The sequence below is a fragment of the Onychostoma macrolepis genome, chromosome 09 (assembly GCF_012432095.1).
Source record: "Onychostoma macrolepis isolate SWU-2019 chromosome 09, ASM1243209v1, whole genome shotgun sequence".
Taxonomy (NCBI): Eukaryota; Metazoa; Chordata; class Actinopteri; order Cypriniformes; family Cyprinidae; genus Onychostoma; species Onychostoma macrolepis.
The window spans coordinates 3460874-3478912 of record NC_081163.1 but is presented as its reverse complement, the minus strand read 5'-3'; the positions used below and the strand labels follow the sequence as shown (position 1 = coordinate 3478912).

At 33.2% G+C, this 18039-nt stretch overlaps 1 protein-coding gene across 1 annotated transcript; it reads right to left on the bottom strand.

Moving 5' to 3' along the window:
• Positions 1 to 326: 326 nt before the first annotated feature.
• Positions 327 to 17254, bottom strand: tank (TRAF family member-associated NFKB activator). Its single transcript, XM_058787872.1, has 8 exons — positions 17071 to 17254; positions 15217 to 15441; positions 15008 to 15119; positions 13675 to 13781; positions 11391 to 11458; positions 10001 to 10119; positions 6620 to 6999; positions 327 to 1223 (listed from the first exon to the last, which is right to left on the bottom strand). The coding sequence occupies exons 2-8, from the start codon at positions 15313 to 15315 to the stop codon at positions 1059 to 1061; spliced, it is 1050 nt and encodes a 349-aa protein (XP_058643855.1). The 5' UTR covers positions 15316 to 15441; positions 17071 to 17254; the 3' UTR covers positions 327 to 1058.
• Between the last annotated feature and the right edge of the window lie 785 nt (positions 17255 to 18039).

The window sequence follows — 18039 nt, the reverse complement described above, 5'->3', positions numbered from 1 at the left end:
GTTTTAATTAACCTGAAATACCTGTGCAGAAGTGCTTTCGTAAACCAGATGGTGTTTATCGTTGAAATAATTATCCAAGATTATTCTCATTCTGAACAGATTCCCTCATACAGGTGGTACGCATTAAAATTAAGTGATCAAATTAAAGCAATTAGGAGTTATTACTTCCACAACACTTCAATGGAACATTTTTCCAGCGATCGCTAAATTTACCAGCCGCGATGCTAAAACTAAAACAAGAGTGCTAAAAATGTGACAACTTGCCCCGGCCTGATATTTCTCCTGAGGAAAACAATTCAAGCTTTCAATTATATAGTGACTCTTAATGCATGTCAGTGTGGTTTTATTGCGTCCACTTTAAACAGAAATATTACAAAAATATGATATTAGAACTTAGTTTGGAGGAAAAGATGCAGAAAATGATCGTAATGTAAGACAGTGTGTTTGAAACCATTGCTACAGAAAACAAGCATTTGTGTAATTGGACGTATGACTTAAAATCATACAGTTACCGATATGTGGCTCCAGTGACCATTTCACTTATTCCTGAAAATTGCAATACAAATGTGACATATTCATAAACAGGGTTTGAAGCTGCCTGACACTTGTTGAACTGTAAAATAATTATAGAAATTGATATTTGGTTTTTAATTTGATATTCGCATAGCACAGGTGAGAGCTGCGTGTAGGTTGCATTTGGAAAAAAGTACAACGGTGAGATGTTTGAGCTCACGTAAACAGCGTTTGCAACTCGTCCTCTATCTTTTAGGTTGCCACATCAAATTAAATGACTTTCGTAAGGAAGCACGTCTTTATTCTACAGTGAAACTGCCAGTCATCGGAACGCCTCCAACTAAAATGCAGCTAAAAAGATTAATTAAGACATAACCACCCTAAAATGAACCGTTTAAAGTTCTCCTAATTAAATAAAAGGTTCCGCTCTCTTCATCGTGTCACTGACGGACGTGAGCAAATGTGTTCAGACGGGCAGCGTGCTACTCAACAAAGCCACGAATAAAGGCCGTTTCAGTCCGGCGGCGGCCCCTTGCCCGCGTGTGTCAATCGCCAGCTTTGTTCTTGAAGTGTGAATTGAGGTGGCTATACATGTGATTTGGGGGTACATCATCCTCGCAAAAGGCACACTTCTCTCGGCTGTTCATCTGCTGAGCGTCTGTCCCCGGCGCCTGGGCGGACAAGTCCGGGAGGCCTGGAGTCCAAAAAAGCTGGACATAGACAAAGGACATTAGACAGCAATGAGGGCAACGATACTGACAATTATCCATTTGTTAAGCTGGCGTCAGATAATGATGGGGAAATAAAAGCCAAGACTAAACTATTCAGCATGCATCCGTAGCTCGACTAGAGATACACGCTCAAAGTGCAGGATAAAATACGCTGAAGATGATAAAAGAAAAAAAAAATAAGTGTGCAAATAAATTGCTTTGGCTTTATGTGGCATAGTTGTATAATAATAATAATAATAATTATTATTATAATATACATTTTTTTTATTTTGTCCAGAATAGTCAGCATATTTAACCTTTATATATATATATATATATATACACACACAAACACACATAAAATTATAAAATAAGAAACAATAATGATGCAATGTAATAAATAAAATTATTCAGCATGCATCAGTATCTAGACTAGTTATATGCTGAAACTGCAGGATAAAATTCCCTGAAAATCAAATTATAAAAATTTGTGCAATTAAATACAAAAGCTAATGCCTGTGTGATGTAGGTATGTAATAATAATAATAAAAGTATATATTATATTATATTATATTATATTATATATACACACACACACACACACACACATACATATACAGTGTATATAAGATAACAACAATAAATACAATGATGATAATAAAATATCAGATATTCTAGAAGTGAAAAAAGCATTTTTTTTTTTTTACATTCTGTACAGCCATATGATAAACAAAACAACTGTTCATAATCAGTCTGTTATCGTATATTAAGATTTAAACACCATGATGGGAAAAATACTCCATGCAGCTCTTTTTTGCATGACACCAGATTTACACTTTATAATTTAGCCATTCTGTTCGAAATGTCTGTTTTGCCAACAATATACACTTTTTCCCTTGCTCTTAACAGATGAGCCCAGGTATCTGCGATGCTTTTAAGCTCAAAGACAGAAAAGAACAGTCCAGAAACAAGTGTAATAGTACGACAACACAGAAGACGAGGTAATATGTGATTCACAGCTCTCTGTGGTCTTAGCACATCCTAATTGACATCCTAAATGGAATAGCACCAAATTCCCGTGCAGATGTGAGCCTTACATAATAGGTGTGAGTTTTGCGGTTCTCCATATGGACAGGTAAAAACAATACGGTTCTTTTATGCCTTCCTTATATGCGTTTAATTAGATTTCCTCTGCAATTTCGAGAGCTGCAAATATATACAGTCTTAAATGTGCAAGTTTACACACCCCTTCCGGAATCTGTAAGATGTTTAGCATTTAAAAGCAAAGCTGCATACAGATATTTACATAAATTCCACAAGACAAAAACAATTTCATTTGGTTCGCATTCCCTTGATTCTTAATATCAGCGACTGTTTGTGTTTGATTCACGCAACTGTTCTGGATCTCAGCAGAAGATGCAAAGACACAGACACAGAACGTAGAGGAACTGAAGGATTTCTGTCTTCACTGCTCAGGACAAACCAGGGACACATACAGCTGCAAATGGCTAAAGACAGTCAATGATGCTCAAAGAAGCAACATATGATATTTAGAACCAAGGGCGTGGAAACTTTTGAGCAGGGTCATTTGTAGAAATTCAGATTTTGTCTTGTGTAATAAATTCAAAATATATTTTGACCAAATAGCTTCACCAGGGTAATATCAATAATAATAATTCATTTTTAAATGTTAATAATAATAACTATTATTATTATATTATAATACATATTTAAAATATTAATAATATTTTTTATAATAACAGACATTATAATTCTATATAAGGAGTATATAAACTTATGAGCAGAACTGTATATAATATTTATCTTGTCAATTTGGTGTGCATTACACTTTTAAATAACTTTATCTAATTAATATTTTAAATATATTAATAATAACGACAATAAAATTATTAATATTTAATAACAGTAATACATAATATTTTAAATTTAAATAATACCTATTTTACATTTTTGATGTAATTTTTAATGAATAATACACATTTTACATTTAATATTATTATAATATAATTATTAATTACAGAAATAATTGTAATAATAAATTATGATCCCTATATATAAAAAATATGTAAACTTATGAAATGAATTATGTATAATGTTGGCAATTTTTGTGTAGTATAATGGTATTTTTTGAAATATGTTTTATAGACATTGACCTAATGTAAATGTCTCTCCATATACACAATATAACAAAGTATGCTGTCTTCTGCCTACATTGACAGCTGACTTTTAAGGGCTCGTCACTGAAATGGAACCTCACAAGTGACCAATGGAACACTCTACATTGGTAGCACATACCACACCAATATCACTTTTCATACGAAGAGCACAGAAGCCATGATCAGTTCATTGTAATAGCTTGCTGTTAGCATTGCTAAGCTAACTACACAATATTACCTATACAATAAGCATAAACATAAATAGCATACAAACACTGGGTAAAGCAGATTAAGGTAGATTGAAGTCATTTTTATCAACACTTTTAAAGTTCTGAATGAAATGCATTAACACAAAGCTCATCACAATGTGTTTTACACAAGTGTTTAACAACTGAATTAGCAAAGACATTATGCTTTATTTTATTATAAATGGTAAAACCTTTAGAAATGCAGCATTTATGGCATCATAAACACGTGCCTTTTTTAAAAGATAAGCAGAATTACTGGTGACATTTTACACAGCCTTCTATGCAGAGATTAATAATGATTTAAGGAACAAAAACTGAAAACAACGGAACGGAAACCTGGAATTTCTCCTAAAAACCAGCGACCAAAAACTTTCCACAGTAAACTTTCAGATTCACACCACTTCCTGTTGCATGAATCCTGTCTTTGCCCACACGCTCTTATGAGGGGAAAAGTTCACCTGTCCATTGCCGACTGCGGTCGACCTGTCGTCATTATTAATGCAATGTTGTCAAATACATACTGTAAATACCAGGTTGTACCTGACCACAGCACAGTGATCTCTCATTTTTAAAAAGAACATTATTAGCTGCTTTTTTTTGTTGTTTTTTCATTCAAAACCAGTAACTATTTGGAAAGGAGGCCTCAAAACGCCAGAGCTGAAACTATGGCTTCTGCTCAGAATTAACCAAAATTAAAAACATTTTGTATCGAATATTTTGTGGCAAAATTGCATCTATCCTTTCCAGACAATCCCAAAATGCATTGCGATGAGCTGTTTGTTTTTCAGTGTTATTTTAGTATAACAAAGCTAATATTATAGTTTTTGTTAATATTTACAATTAGATTACATTTTTATATTTTCTGATTTTATTTTATTTTTATTGTTGTCATTTTTGGTTTTAGGTTTTTAATATGTCAATATAGTTTTTATTACTTTTTTTTTTTAGTTGGAGTTATTTTAGTACTTCAAGTTAAACTAAACGAAAATGAGAAAAGTTGCTTTGGCAACTAACTAAAATAAAATAAGTTTACATTTTCTATATTTTATTTTATTTCAGTCAATTTTTTTTCCAAGTAACAAAAATGTTTTTGTTTCGTTTAGTTTTAGTTAATGATAATAACCCAGTTTTGTTTTTTAACGCCATGCCAGCTTCTTTGGCTATTTTCATGGTGAAAACCGTACATGAGTTAGTAACATTTAAGACCCATTTTTCCAAAAACAAATTCTCAAATTTAATTTGGGTTAACTTGATTAAAAACCTTTTCAGGGGTTCCAAGTCAAGAGAAATGTTAAATCAAAACAATACCTTTTGGTACTGATTTAAATGCATTAAACATGTAAAATTTTAACCAAAATTTCAGTGCTGTGTATTTCTGCTTCTATTGTAAGCAATCGTCTCCTGTGCACTTCACATAAGGAACACTATTTATGTGGCACGTGGATTAGCATTTGGAACGAGTCACTTCTGAGGTTCCATCATAGTTAGAATGCTGCCTAGGCAGTAAACATGAAGGCAGCCGACTAGGTTTTGGAATAAAGTTTGGAGTGGCATTAGCCAAATCCAATGTAATTTTTTCAAATTTAAACTCGAGTGGGTGTGAAAATCTTAAAAACGACTGCAGTTACAGATGTTTTCTTAAGCAGACGGGTTGTATGTAATTTTGATAACTGTTCTTACAATTTAAGCTACACCATATAATGTTGCACTTCTTAAGGAATAGTTCAAACAAAAGTGAAAAGTTACACAACCTCAGGCCATCCAAGATGTAGCCGAGTTTGTTTCATCATCAGATTTGGAGAAATGTAGCATTCCATCACTTGCTCACCAATGGTTCCTCTGCAGTGAATGGGTGCCGTCATAATGAGAGTCCAAACAGCTGATAAAAACATCACAATAATCCACACCACCTCAGTCCATCAATTAATGTCTTGTGAAGTGAAAAGCTATGTTTATAAAAAATAAATCCATCATTAAGACGTTTTAACTTCAAACCATTCTTTCCAGCTACAATTTGAGCCTATAACCCATAATAACGCTTCATCCAGCAAAAAAGTAATCTCGCCTGAATCAGGAGAGAAATCTGCACAGATAAAGCCCCGTTTACAAGCCAAAACAGCTCTAAACAAATATGTGGGTGGATTTTGATGTGAGAGACAACAGGAGATGGACTTTTTTACTGGAGGAAGCGTTATTATGGATCATGGACATTAGCATTTTAGCCAGAAGTAGCAGCTTACATTTCAAAATGCCTTAAAGGTGCACAAAGCGATTTTTGCCAAACGATGTTGATATTTGAAAGCACCAAACAAACATGCCCATACCCCAACAGGACCTAGTCCCTATTTTGATATCTCCGCCCCACACGTACGTACACAACCCTGGCATAACGACGATCACGGAAACAAGCGAAGATGACACACAAGCATATTTAAACAAAAGCCAACACACGTAAATTGTGTGAAACAATGCAAAATCAACGTTACCCATCTATCAAAAAGAAACAACACAACCTACCTCTTGCCTGATCGTAACCCTTCTTTTTAATGTTTTGTTTCTCCGATGTTTCCTCTTACATCTGTAGTCGATCTGCTAATATCTGTCCTGTACACTCAAATTGAGCGCTGTATCATTACCCTTACTGCTGATTGGCTGCAAGTGTGTTTTGGGACATGGTCCGACACTGCAGTTAAAAGCGTTTTTCAAAAATTGCTTAGTGCACCTTTAATGATGGATTTGTTTATTACAAACATGCAGCTTTTGGCTTCACAAGATGTTCACTGATGGACTGGAGTGGTCCATTCACTGCAGAGGATCCATTGGTGAGCAAGTGATGTAATGCTACATTTCTCTAAATCTGTTCCGATGAAGAAACAAATACATCTGCATAGCATATTTTTGCATGAACTATTCCTTTAATAAAGTTACCAAGCAGCTTTCAAGGCATCCTGGGTTTGAGTGTCCATCTTACCTGTTGGGGACCTCGTACATTTTCATGCGACGCAGAAGATGCAGATGTGTGAGCGGACGGAGAGGGTGCGGAGTATGACGGATAAGACTCCTCCCTCATCGTGTGCATGTGGTCTTCTAGGTCCGGTCCATGCAGGGGCAGGTCCACCCGTTTATCCGGCGTACTGTTGAGAAAGTCGTACTCATCTTCTGTGCTCGGGGGAAACTTCACACTCAGGCCTCTTAGGGAATCAAAAAACGGTCCGTCTGGACCGGCGCCACGTGACGCGAGGGATGTGGAGGTTGAAGTATCGTCGACCTCTGACCTCAGCGGTGAAGAAAAAGGAGCCTCGGCCTGTTCTGCTGTGTCTTCGGTGCACTGGATGGGCATGGAAAACTGCTCTGAAAACCAATAGGAAATCAACAAAACCTTTATGCATTTATCCAACACCAGCGCTCAAACAAACAAGTTGTAAATAAAACAAGAAAATACTACTTCAGTCTGCATGCTTAAAAATTTTAAGTTTAATTCAATGCATTACTTGCCAATTCTTTGTAATTATTTGTAAAAAACAAAAATAGTAGCAATTTCTAAATGAAAACTGTTTCTATTCCATTTTTTAATTTAAATGTAAATGCATAAAAGCAAGAACTAATCACTGCAGCTTTTTCCAAAGTTTTCCAGGATCACAAGCTATAATGGTAAGTCAAAGTCACATTGCATAGAAATGTTTGCTAAATGAACAAAATAATGCAAATGCATCTATTAATGAAGTATTAACAGGAACACAAATGGAAAGGGGCCTCATGTAAATGGTGCAGAAAAAGCTCAAATTTTCCTTGCATTCTGAACCCGAAGATGAACCAGTTGTGGTTTAGTATCAAGACATCAAGCATTTTCTCTCGTCAATCTCTCTCTCTTGCCCATATATATATATATATATATATATTTTATATATGAGCACATTAGTATGCAAATGCAAAGAAAGCACAGCAGTGATATGCACACCATGCAACACTGACTATTAATGAGGAACTCTGTCAATTTTAGCACCAAACAATGCAGTGAGAATTGCTCTACCATAACAACTGCGTCAGCCGCTGCCATTGCAAGGCAACACCGGCCAATTAAAATCAACTACAGAGCTCGAAATTCACCTCTGAAGCGTCCTGATCAAAGTCTGTGATCACACTGAGAAGGCACGCGGAGCTAGTAATGTAACATTATGAAATCATAATCATCAGAGCATGGCACAGATTCAATTACTGACATTCATAATTCAACCTCCTTGTAAACGATGGAGACGTTGTTGTTGTTTTGTTTTTTTTTATTTGTTTTTAAAGAGCAGAAAAATCTGAGATCACTGCGAGGAGACAGATTGTTATATTATAACCGTTTTACTATTATTTGGGAATTTTGATTTCTTTCTTCAGTGAAACAAAAAGATGTTTGGTGGAATCTTTGAGCTGCTCTTTTCCATATAACGAAAGTGAATGGTGATATTTACTTTAAAGCCCCAAAGGGCCAAAAAAGCACCATACAAGTATGATATTATATAATTTAACCCATCTTTCACTGTTAGTTGTTCTTCTCTGCTGCAGCATCGTTTTGACATCAGTGACTGCAAACAGCATTAATTCTTGCATGCCATGAAACACTGCAATGCATCAATATTAAATATGCACAACCGCAAATTTGAGAACTACAGAAGAGGAAGAGATTGTATAGCTTTGGAAGACAGAAAATACAGCAAACAAGTCATACTGACTACTCTTGCAGAGCCTGAATTTATATATCACCATCCACTATCATTGTATAGAAAACAGCAGCTTAGACATTCTGCATAACATCCTCTTTTGCATAAAAAGTATACATATTTTTTTGAACTGGCTAAAGGGATCTAGTCGTGTAGTTTGTTTATTTTACCTCTTCTCAAAAGTACTCAAAAGATTGGTGATTATTATTTCAATAATAACTAAATGAACCTGAGAGCATATCCACAGTGATGCCAATAAATCTGTTTGGTTTTTTTTACTGTTCTTGTATTGTGATGTAACCAAAAGGACTTTTCATTTGTAAAACCAGAATTATAAAACACCAGTGTTGTAGGTGGTTGACAAGTGTAGCTTTTTTGGTCCATAAAGTGTTCTTATTACATGACAGGGTTTTATTAACACATTGTAAAAACCCTTTGAAGACCAAGTAAAAAACAACTTCCAACAGATTTCCATTACTTTTTAATTCATGTTACAAAAATCTGCTCCCAACCACTAGAATAACTAGAAATAACTTTTACTGTACCTTATGATAACAATTTTTGTGTTATTCCTTAGTATTTTTGTCTTGTTTTCCAGTGTAAATATGTAAAGATTCTTAAATCAAGATGCATTTACTTGAGAAGCAGAATGACATAAGAAGTCTTTGAGACTTTAATCAAAATGATCTGCCATCTGCCAATGGGCTAAGTAGAAAATTCTACTTAATTCAAAGTGAAAACAAGTTTTCATGCACTATTGACAGATATTTGTTCTTGTTTTAAGCATAAACTCACTTAATTTTATGACTTCATGTCTTCATTTTGCATCTCAAGCAAATCTATCTTGATTTAAGGACGTTTTAGATATTTGTACTGGAAAACAAGACAAAAATACTGAGGAAGATATAAATATTTTTGCAGTACATGCAACATTTAATGCCTTGACTTTATGCATTTAAGGCTTACTGATCTTATTTAAGACCTTTTCAAATACTTTTTAAGACACTTGCATGGTGATTACTGATATATTTGGGGTTTTCCAGAAGCCCTAACCCTGAGTACGAGCAATAATATCAGCTATTATTAATGCTTTCCTTAGCAATCACCCCTAATTACGTTTAATACGTACGGACGTTCCGTGGGGCAAAAACACACCGTCTTTTCCGCATGCTTTCCATCATGCAACCACGTCCAAAAATACATCTCACTGGCGTATTGTTTTCCAAGTGATTTCACAGAGGACACGTAATTGTGTAACAGTGTGCTGCTTCAAAACAACATTTATCAAAGTGATAATTGAACATGCTCATCTGCTGAGTCTATTTTAATGCTGCGTGGAGGTCAGAGGTCATTGGAGCAAAAAGCCCTTACACCATGGCTTTGCGTCAAGTATTTCTGCTTTTAATTGCAGGAAAGAACAAACAATGAAATGTATAATTACTAGTATGCTGCATTACACTACTAGCTATATAATTACTAATTTGTTGTGACATTTCTAAAGTAATTGTAACTCCACAGTTTTTATTTTACTTAATTTAATTAGAATGGAAAGAAACACACTTGGGTGGTGAGGTGGTGTAACAGCTATAATTTAATAAAGCATATTAGTCCGAAATTTCAAATTAGGTTTTAAAAAATGACTTTACCATTAGCGGTCTCATTTCCTTTGTGGATTCGCTTCAGGTGATCTTTCTGCCTTCTGGTTAGAGTCTGAATCCTCTGGAAAGTCCCCTGGATTTCCTGCCAAGTGTCCAGTACATTCTCACTAATCGAAAGAGAAAAAGAAGTCAAATGTCTGCTGGGGTCTTTCAAAATGAATATGATCTAAAAACAACAACATCAGTGTTAAGATTAGAAAAAAACAACAACTTTATCCAGAATATCTAGTGACTCACACTCCACTGGGAACTGTTTTACATGTGCCAAAATGTAAACTTTAAAAGTAAACTCTTTATTTTTTAACTTTTTGGGAACAGTTTTAATCACAGTTTTATAATTATATATATAAAAAATGAAGTTTATAAAAAAAAAAAAATAATAATAATAATAGGTATAAAGCAATTAACAATCTAATTATGCTATATTATATCTATCTTTCTATCTATATACTGCGTACACATATCTATCTATCTATCTCTCTATATATATATATATATATATATATATATATATATATATATATATATATATATATATATATATATATATATATATATATATATATATATATATATATATATATATATATATATATAGAGAGAGAGATAGATATATATATATATATATAGAGATAGATAGATAGATATATATATATATATATATATATATATATATATATATATATATATATATATATATATATATATATATATATATCTCTATATATATATATATATATATATATATATATATATATATACATACACCTACACACACACAAAACGTGCATTTTGTGTATATCAGTTATGTGTTTTCAGTTCATTTTCAATAATTTTCCACATGTCTGCAATGTTGGAAACCGTGTACAAAATATTTTCACCCACTACAAAAAATATTATTCATCACAGGGTCATTTTACATTTTAAATATCTGGGTCATCCTTTTCACTTTCGGTGACATTTTCCCCAGTAAGACCTAGTTAACTTGAACCAAAAAAAGCCATAAACCATTAGGTTTAACCTCCCTACTTCTAAATGTCATATTACATGACATTTACAAACATGTAGACATGTTCACCTCCCCTTTTTCCAAACTGACCCCACATCAGTGGAAAGGCATAAGTATTTAATGAGCACGGGGCATCAGGGGTGTTTTTGCTGGATCAGTTTTGCTTTTTCCTTTAATGTTATTTAGATATTATACAAAATATACTCTGCAAGAACAATACTGACCTGCTAATTCCAATAAACAAACTCTACAGAGCTGTTAATCAGTTGTTTTAGCTCAAGATTAAACCTTTTGTCTGGGTGCCCATGGGACTGAAGTGTAAAATCCTTCATTAAAAATGGATTTTTTAAAGCGATGTGATTCATGTACCTCTTCATTTCGCAGACAGCAGATATTGTATGGGGAAGCATCCTGGAATACTCTGTGGGTTCATTTATCTGCTCAAGAACAAAAACATACACAGAATGTCATAACCGTTTCCAAACATTAATTCTAAATATACGGCTACAGTATGTCAGAATATAGATTCAGACATATTTTCAGTAGGATTAAAAAAATATATACATTTTTCTCTTTAAAATGTGTACATTAAAAAAAAAAAAAAAATTTAAGTTTATTATACTAAACAAAATGAAGCCTATTTTTAGGACCATTACGATTTTCCATTGTGACATTATTTTTAACAGTTATAGTTAATGCCATTCCCCTCCAAAATTCTCATTACAACAATGCATTTTTCTTTTCTTTTTTTTTTTTATGAGCATAACATTTTCCTGTGTTTGACCAGATCTCTAACCAGTTTAATATTTATTTTTATAGTGTATACTAAGCAAACCATTAAGTTTTTTTGGTCACACTTCATATTAGGTGGCCTTAACTACTATGTACTTACATCAAAAAATAAGTACAATGTACTTATTGTGTTCATATTGTATTGAAAAACACTTCTGCTGCTATTGAGGTGGGATACGGGTAAGGTTAGGGACAGGTTTGGTGGTATGAGTAGGTTTAAGGGTGGGTTAAGGTGTGAGGGATGGGTCAACAGTGTAATTATAAATGTAATTACAGAAATTAATTACAGATGTAATTACATATAGGTATTTTTTAAAATATAAGTACAATGTAAAAACATGCATGTACACAATAGGTGCACAGTACCAAATGATTAATTTAAATATAAGTACATCGTAGTTAAGGCCACCTAATATAAAGTGGGACCGTTATTTTTAATGTATTTTTATTTTATTTTTTACATCACATCAGCATCAAAGGCTATGTTCATAGTAAACTCAAAAATAATGAGATTTAAATAACAGATTATTATATTATATATACTGTCTTAATATAAATAATTCAATGAATTGTACACAATAACTTTACAATACTCTTTTTAAAAATAAATAAATAAATAACATTCCCTCCCAAATTACCATAATAAATTTTGTTTGATGTTTTATTTATTTTTAAGAAATTAAAAATATATATAATTTTTGCTGCAGTTACTTTATTATTGCAATAAAATAATAATAACATAATTTGTTATTATATTAATATTAAAATAATTCCTTAAGTAATGTATTATTAAAAATATATATATATATATATATATATATATATATATATATTTAAATAAGCATCAATTAAAGGCAAAACAACAAATTCTACCATGAGATATATACAGATATTTTACAATTCATATTAACAACATTGAAGAAAATTAGAATTTTTTTTTTTTTTTGCAGTACAGTTAAAGAGAACTGGGCGGATTTGGACTTAATTGTTGTGAAAATAATGTCTCAACCTAAGGAGTTTTGTGTGACTCAACCAGCAGAAAATACTTCTAAAAAGACCATTAATAAGCTCCAAAGTCTGCACAAGTTCACATAAAAACTTCTTTCTTCCTTAATTATGGCGCCTTTGAATGCATTTGCTATAGAATAACATGCTTTGTTACATTTACAGGTTAAGCCCAATACAGATCTTGAATGGAGGCCATTATCTACCCTAGATTAAGTTCAGGAAAAGGAGAAAGTAGCCATTTCAAACTGTTATGTCTATATCTTTCGGTAACAGTCATCTAAAAAAAGTGACACCTCCTTTCATAAGAGAGAACTCAATTCTCGGTGCCTGTGCTACACTGGTTAGAGATCCACCGGAGCACAGGAAAGCATTATGCTCTAGTGCCCCCTGTGGGTTAAAACGTGCATAGATTAAAACAATTGAGAAGAATTATCACACTGGATTCAATTAGAGAAACATTCTCACTATGGACAGATAGCGATGAAAAATGATATCAAACTGTGAAGAGAGAGAACTACATCTTTTTCACACATTTCTCACAACTTAACCCTCAAGTGAACTGTGGGTAACTAGCAAAGCACGGCAAACTCAGCTATTAGGTCTGTCTGTGCTTACAGGCGGTTAACGATGATAACACAATATAAAGGCTGGGAGGTCTGAGGTCACGGTCCTTTCGGTCCGTTCAGAACAATTACATCACAACCAAATGTGTATTTGCACAATAACTGGAAAAAACAACTTGGTGCATTTTGTTGTGTTTGGACAAAGTGTTGCAAGTCACCGAGAGGAAATGCAAAACTCTGAAATCAAACATTGGCCAGAGTCACATCCCTTTATAAGAGAAAACACCCACCAGGAAATGGTTAGTCCTGTGGGAACTGGATGGGTTGTCAGAGTGATGATCGCTAGGTGACAAGGTTTCTGCTTCCTGTTTTCTGTACGCTGGCTCACAGACCTCCCCTGAAAACGAAAAAAATAAATAAAAAGCACAGCCACGTTATCACGGTCAAACTCATCAACAATAACAAGAACACTCATCACATCAAAGCATGCATGTCATCGGTAGCATCTGTGAACTTTGCACGCTAAAATAACATCTGACTCTCACATTAAGCATGAAACATGCAACCTAATTTAATGTTCTAAAAATAATACTACTATAAGTTCATCAGTTTCATATAATGCAGTTTGTCCAATTGTCTGATGCTTAAGTTTATTTATAGTCTTACAGACTTCAATATTAGTTTATATAGTGCATACGGAGCAAATTAGTTGTTTTTTTACTATATATAAATATAAGAAAGACATTAATTAGAATGATTTCTAAACATTTTTTGATATTGAGCATGGCATGTACATTTTATCATATTAAAATGTGACTAAACTAAATTTAATTTAATTAATTAATGCTAATAAAAGTATATGTGTATATATATATATATATATATATATATATATATATAGATAGATAGATATATATATATATATATATATATAGATAGATATAGATATATAAAAACACAGACAGACAGACAGATAGATAGACAGATAGATAGAGGCTTCTGCTTAAACACTTGAATTGATGGACCAGAATCTAGACAAAGGGTGTCGATTTTGAAGAAGTTTGAACATCAGATAGTTCCCATATTTACATTTGTGTTACTTGACAGTTTAACGACTCTACTATTATATGAAAATAGTCATAAGCAGCATATGAGGTGTGTGCACTGCCTAATTTTGATGCCTCAAGTTGATTTGCAAAGAGTTTAATCTTAGTATTTATAGTGTATACTAAACAAACCATTTAGTTGAGTTATTTATATTAATTTATTAATTATTTTACCCCATTTCAGAATCAAAGGCTATATGTATGGCAAAGATTTAAAATAGTCTTAATAACAATACTTTCAATGAATTATATACAAAAATTGAAACAGTATTATTTTTACACACATAAAAAAATAAAATAAAACCAATTTTATAAAAAAAAATTAAGAAGTTTATGTATTAAGTAAAAACATTTCATAGTATCATTTAAAGCAGGGCACTCTAATAAAATGTTTTACAGTCAAGGAAGACGATTAAAAAATCAATAAAGGCAATCCTTCTACTTTCAATAAATATACATGTGCAAGTCTTGTGTGCCATTTAGTTCTGAAGATGTAATAATAAATCGCATTTCCAACCTGATGCATGTTTACGAAGGGAACTGAGCTCAGTTTTAAGATGTGAGATGGTCTTCGCCTGCTCCTCTATCTTTCTCTCCAGATGCTGAGTGTGCCACTGATACTGCTCGGTCTGCAAAAGCAATAGGTTAGTGTCTGCCCACTGTCACACATGGCAAACCGATTCAAATAAAACGCTTCTGATGGAACCGATAGTTCACAAACAGCACCTTATGCTGAAGTTCCTTTCTGGCCAACTCTTTCTCAATAGACGCGTTGCGGTACGCTTCGAAGGCTTTGTTGAGCTGCTCACTGATGGTCCTGTCCATTCCGGGGCCTTCAGTAACATTCCGAACTGGGCGGTCCCGGGCCCTAGTCCCAGGCACACACAAACTCTTACACACTCCTTCTTTAACTCAGAGGAGTGAGATTAGCACTGGACCTGTCAGCGACGGCTACAAACACACACAAGCTTCATCAACACACAGATTCTCTGATAGAGACACTAAAAGCATAAAATGCCAGTTTAACATCTCATGTTATGCCCACATTACATGAATGTGATAATCCTGATAGCGTGACAAGCGCCTTGATTACTGCTTCAGTGTAAATATTATTATTTACTATAATATTCCATTCCAAAACATTAAATAACTCCGCTCATTTGACACACCTTGGCTGCGGGGTAAGTTGTCACAATGGGAACTTGACATTAAACATCCCATTGTAGGCTTTTCTTACACATTTTCATCTTAAAAACGCAGAAATGTAACACGCAAAAATAAATGTATTATATTTAAATACATTTACACATAAATTTATTATATACATTATATTTTTCTTTCAATTTTTTATTTGCACAATCAGTCCAAAGTTTGAACACGCTCAAATAAACAAGTTTGTTTAAACTTTTTGATCGAAAGGCTTCTGGATAAACGCTTGAGATTTATTTTGTGTCAAAAAATACTTAATAACTAGTGCATAGCTTTATTTAAAAATTCAGTTTGCCCTCTTTTCTATCTTCTTTTTACATTTCACACTGCAAACTCCTGGGTTTGGTGAAGAATAAACTATCTTTAGTCATTTTTTTTTTACTTTTAAGTAACATTTATGCGTTTAATAATAATAATAATAATAATAACAATGTTAGAACCAGTTTGAGTTCAGTATAGTCTTGCCAAACACTGCAGAGATGGAAAGAAATGTCAACCATGACATGGCCAAATCACTTATAAAAGCAGGAGGAGTCATTTAAAATGTCTAAATAAATTTGTTTAAAATAAAACTTTAATATCTGGTTCTACAGGAAGGCCGGGGCTAGTTGTCACATGTTTATTCCGGACCGGTCAATATTTCACAAACTAAGCCAATTTCTATATAGAATCAGCCCTTAAAGTCTTGTCTACAAAAACATATTGAACTTTTCCACCCAGGACAAAACACACTGCTCATTTGACACACATATTGGCTATATGGGGCAAGTTGTCCCAATGGGAACTTGACATTAAAGAACTTATTGTAAGCTTTTCACACACAAAATTATTCTTTAAAATGCGGAAATGTAATAGGCAACCTGCCAAAATGACACACCACTGTTTTGGCCGATTAATATTGTATAAAAACCCAACATATAAAACATATGTGACACCCTGCCCTAATCTGACTGATTTATAGAAAATACTCTTTCAGTTCAAGTTATTTTTTTCTCGTCTCTTGTGGTCACTTGTTAGCCAACAGATGAGAACATGATGATAATGTAAAACAAGCATTTGTGTAACTGGAGTTTTGACTCAAAACTAAACCTTTTTACCTTGTGACAACTAGCCCCGGCCTAGATACCAATGCTGTGTTTCAAAACAAAGTTTTCCAGGAAACCTCCAGCAAACTTTACACTTTCAATATTAGTAAAACAAGTAAGAAACAGAAATATAACAGCAAACACAATCAAACTTCCCAATGACGGACAACCTGAGGCGTTTTCGACCAACTAAAAGCAAAAGCGACCCGTCAAACACCCTCATATCTGAACACAGTGAAGTGAATGAAGTAAGTGCACTCATTAGTGTGCAGCACTAGCGTCTTACCTTCACTCCAAAACAGCCCAAACGCTTAAAGCTAAGCGCAGTTTGGACATCGCGACGCTGCTACACGTATATTTACGCGTTTAACGGGAGGAAATGGACTAATTCGTACAAATGAACATTTTGTATGTTTTACAATGAGCTGGAACTTCCCTCGGGGAATCCCCAAGCCTTCGACTTCCGCCTGCCGCTGCTCCAGCCAATCAGCGGCGAGTGTGCTTTTGTGCCTGCGTTTGCGCGCATTTGGGTTGTTATTAATATCACTGTACTTGTGTATCCAGTCTGATCTGTTGAAACACACAATAGCATGTTCGTATGCATGGTTGATGTGTTTTATAACTGTGGTCATGAAATTAATATTATGTTTATTGTGTAATTTGTCCTTTTTACTCAGAGGTCAAATGTAGGTCTATTTTTTTTCTTTCTTTGTCTCTTCAAAGAGTCATCAATGTAGAAATGTGATGCTATTTTGTCCCTCATAATCATAGAACAGGCTATCTAATGCCAGATACACATAGAATATACAGTGAATTTATTCTATTAATATATAATTTATGTTAAGATGCTTTTTGGCCTTTGCACATGCTTGTATTTGCATTGCTATATTTTAAAAATGCACATTTGAATAAGAAAAAAAAAATTGTATTTTATTTTATAAACATCTCTATATACTATCTATATATATATAAATAAAATGTTAAAAACTTAAACTTATTTTATTTCAGATAGTTGCCAAGGCAATTGTTTGTGTTTTTCATTTAATTTACCTTGATGGACTAAAATGACTAATATTAAAACAGATATTAAAAATAATAATAATACTACTACTAATAAAATATTTAATATATTGTTTTTTTAAAAAGCTTTAACTAAAATTCAAATGAAAACATTAAAGATAGAAATAAAAACGAATTAAAAATAGTAATAAAAACAGTAATAGTATCTTAATGATAGGCTACTGAAATAACCCTG

What these genes read in the sequence shown, in the direction of transcription:
- tank (XM_058787872.1), bottom strand. Translation starts at nt 15,315, where the DNA reads ATGGACAGGACCATCAGTGAGCAGCTCAACAAAGCCTTCGAAGCGTAC. An exon ending in GAAAGGAACTTCAGCATAAG is followed by an intron (nt 15,120 to 15,216) that starts GTGCTGTTTGTG and finishes TTGCTTTTGCAG; the next exon opens with ACCGAGCAGTATCAGTGGCA. An exon ending in ATGTACGAGGTCCCCAACAG is followed by an intron (nt 1,224 to 6,619) that starts GTAAGATGGACA and finishes GTCTATGTCCAG; the next exon opens with CTTTTTTGGACTCCAGGCCT.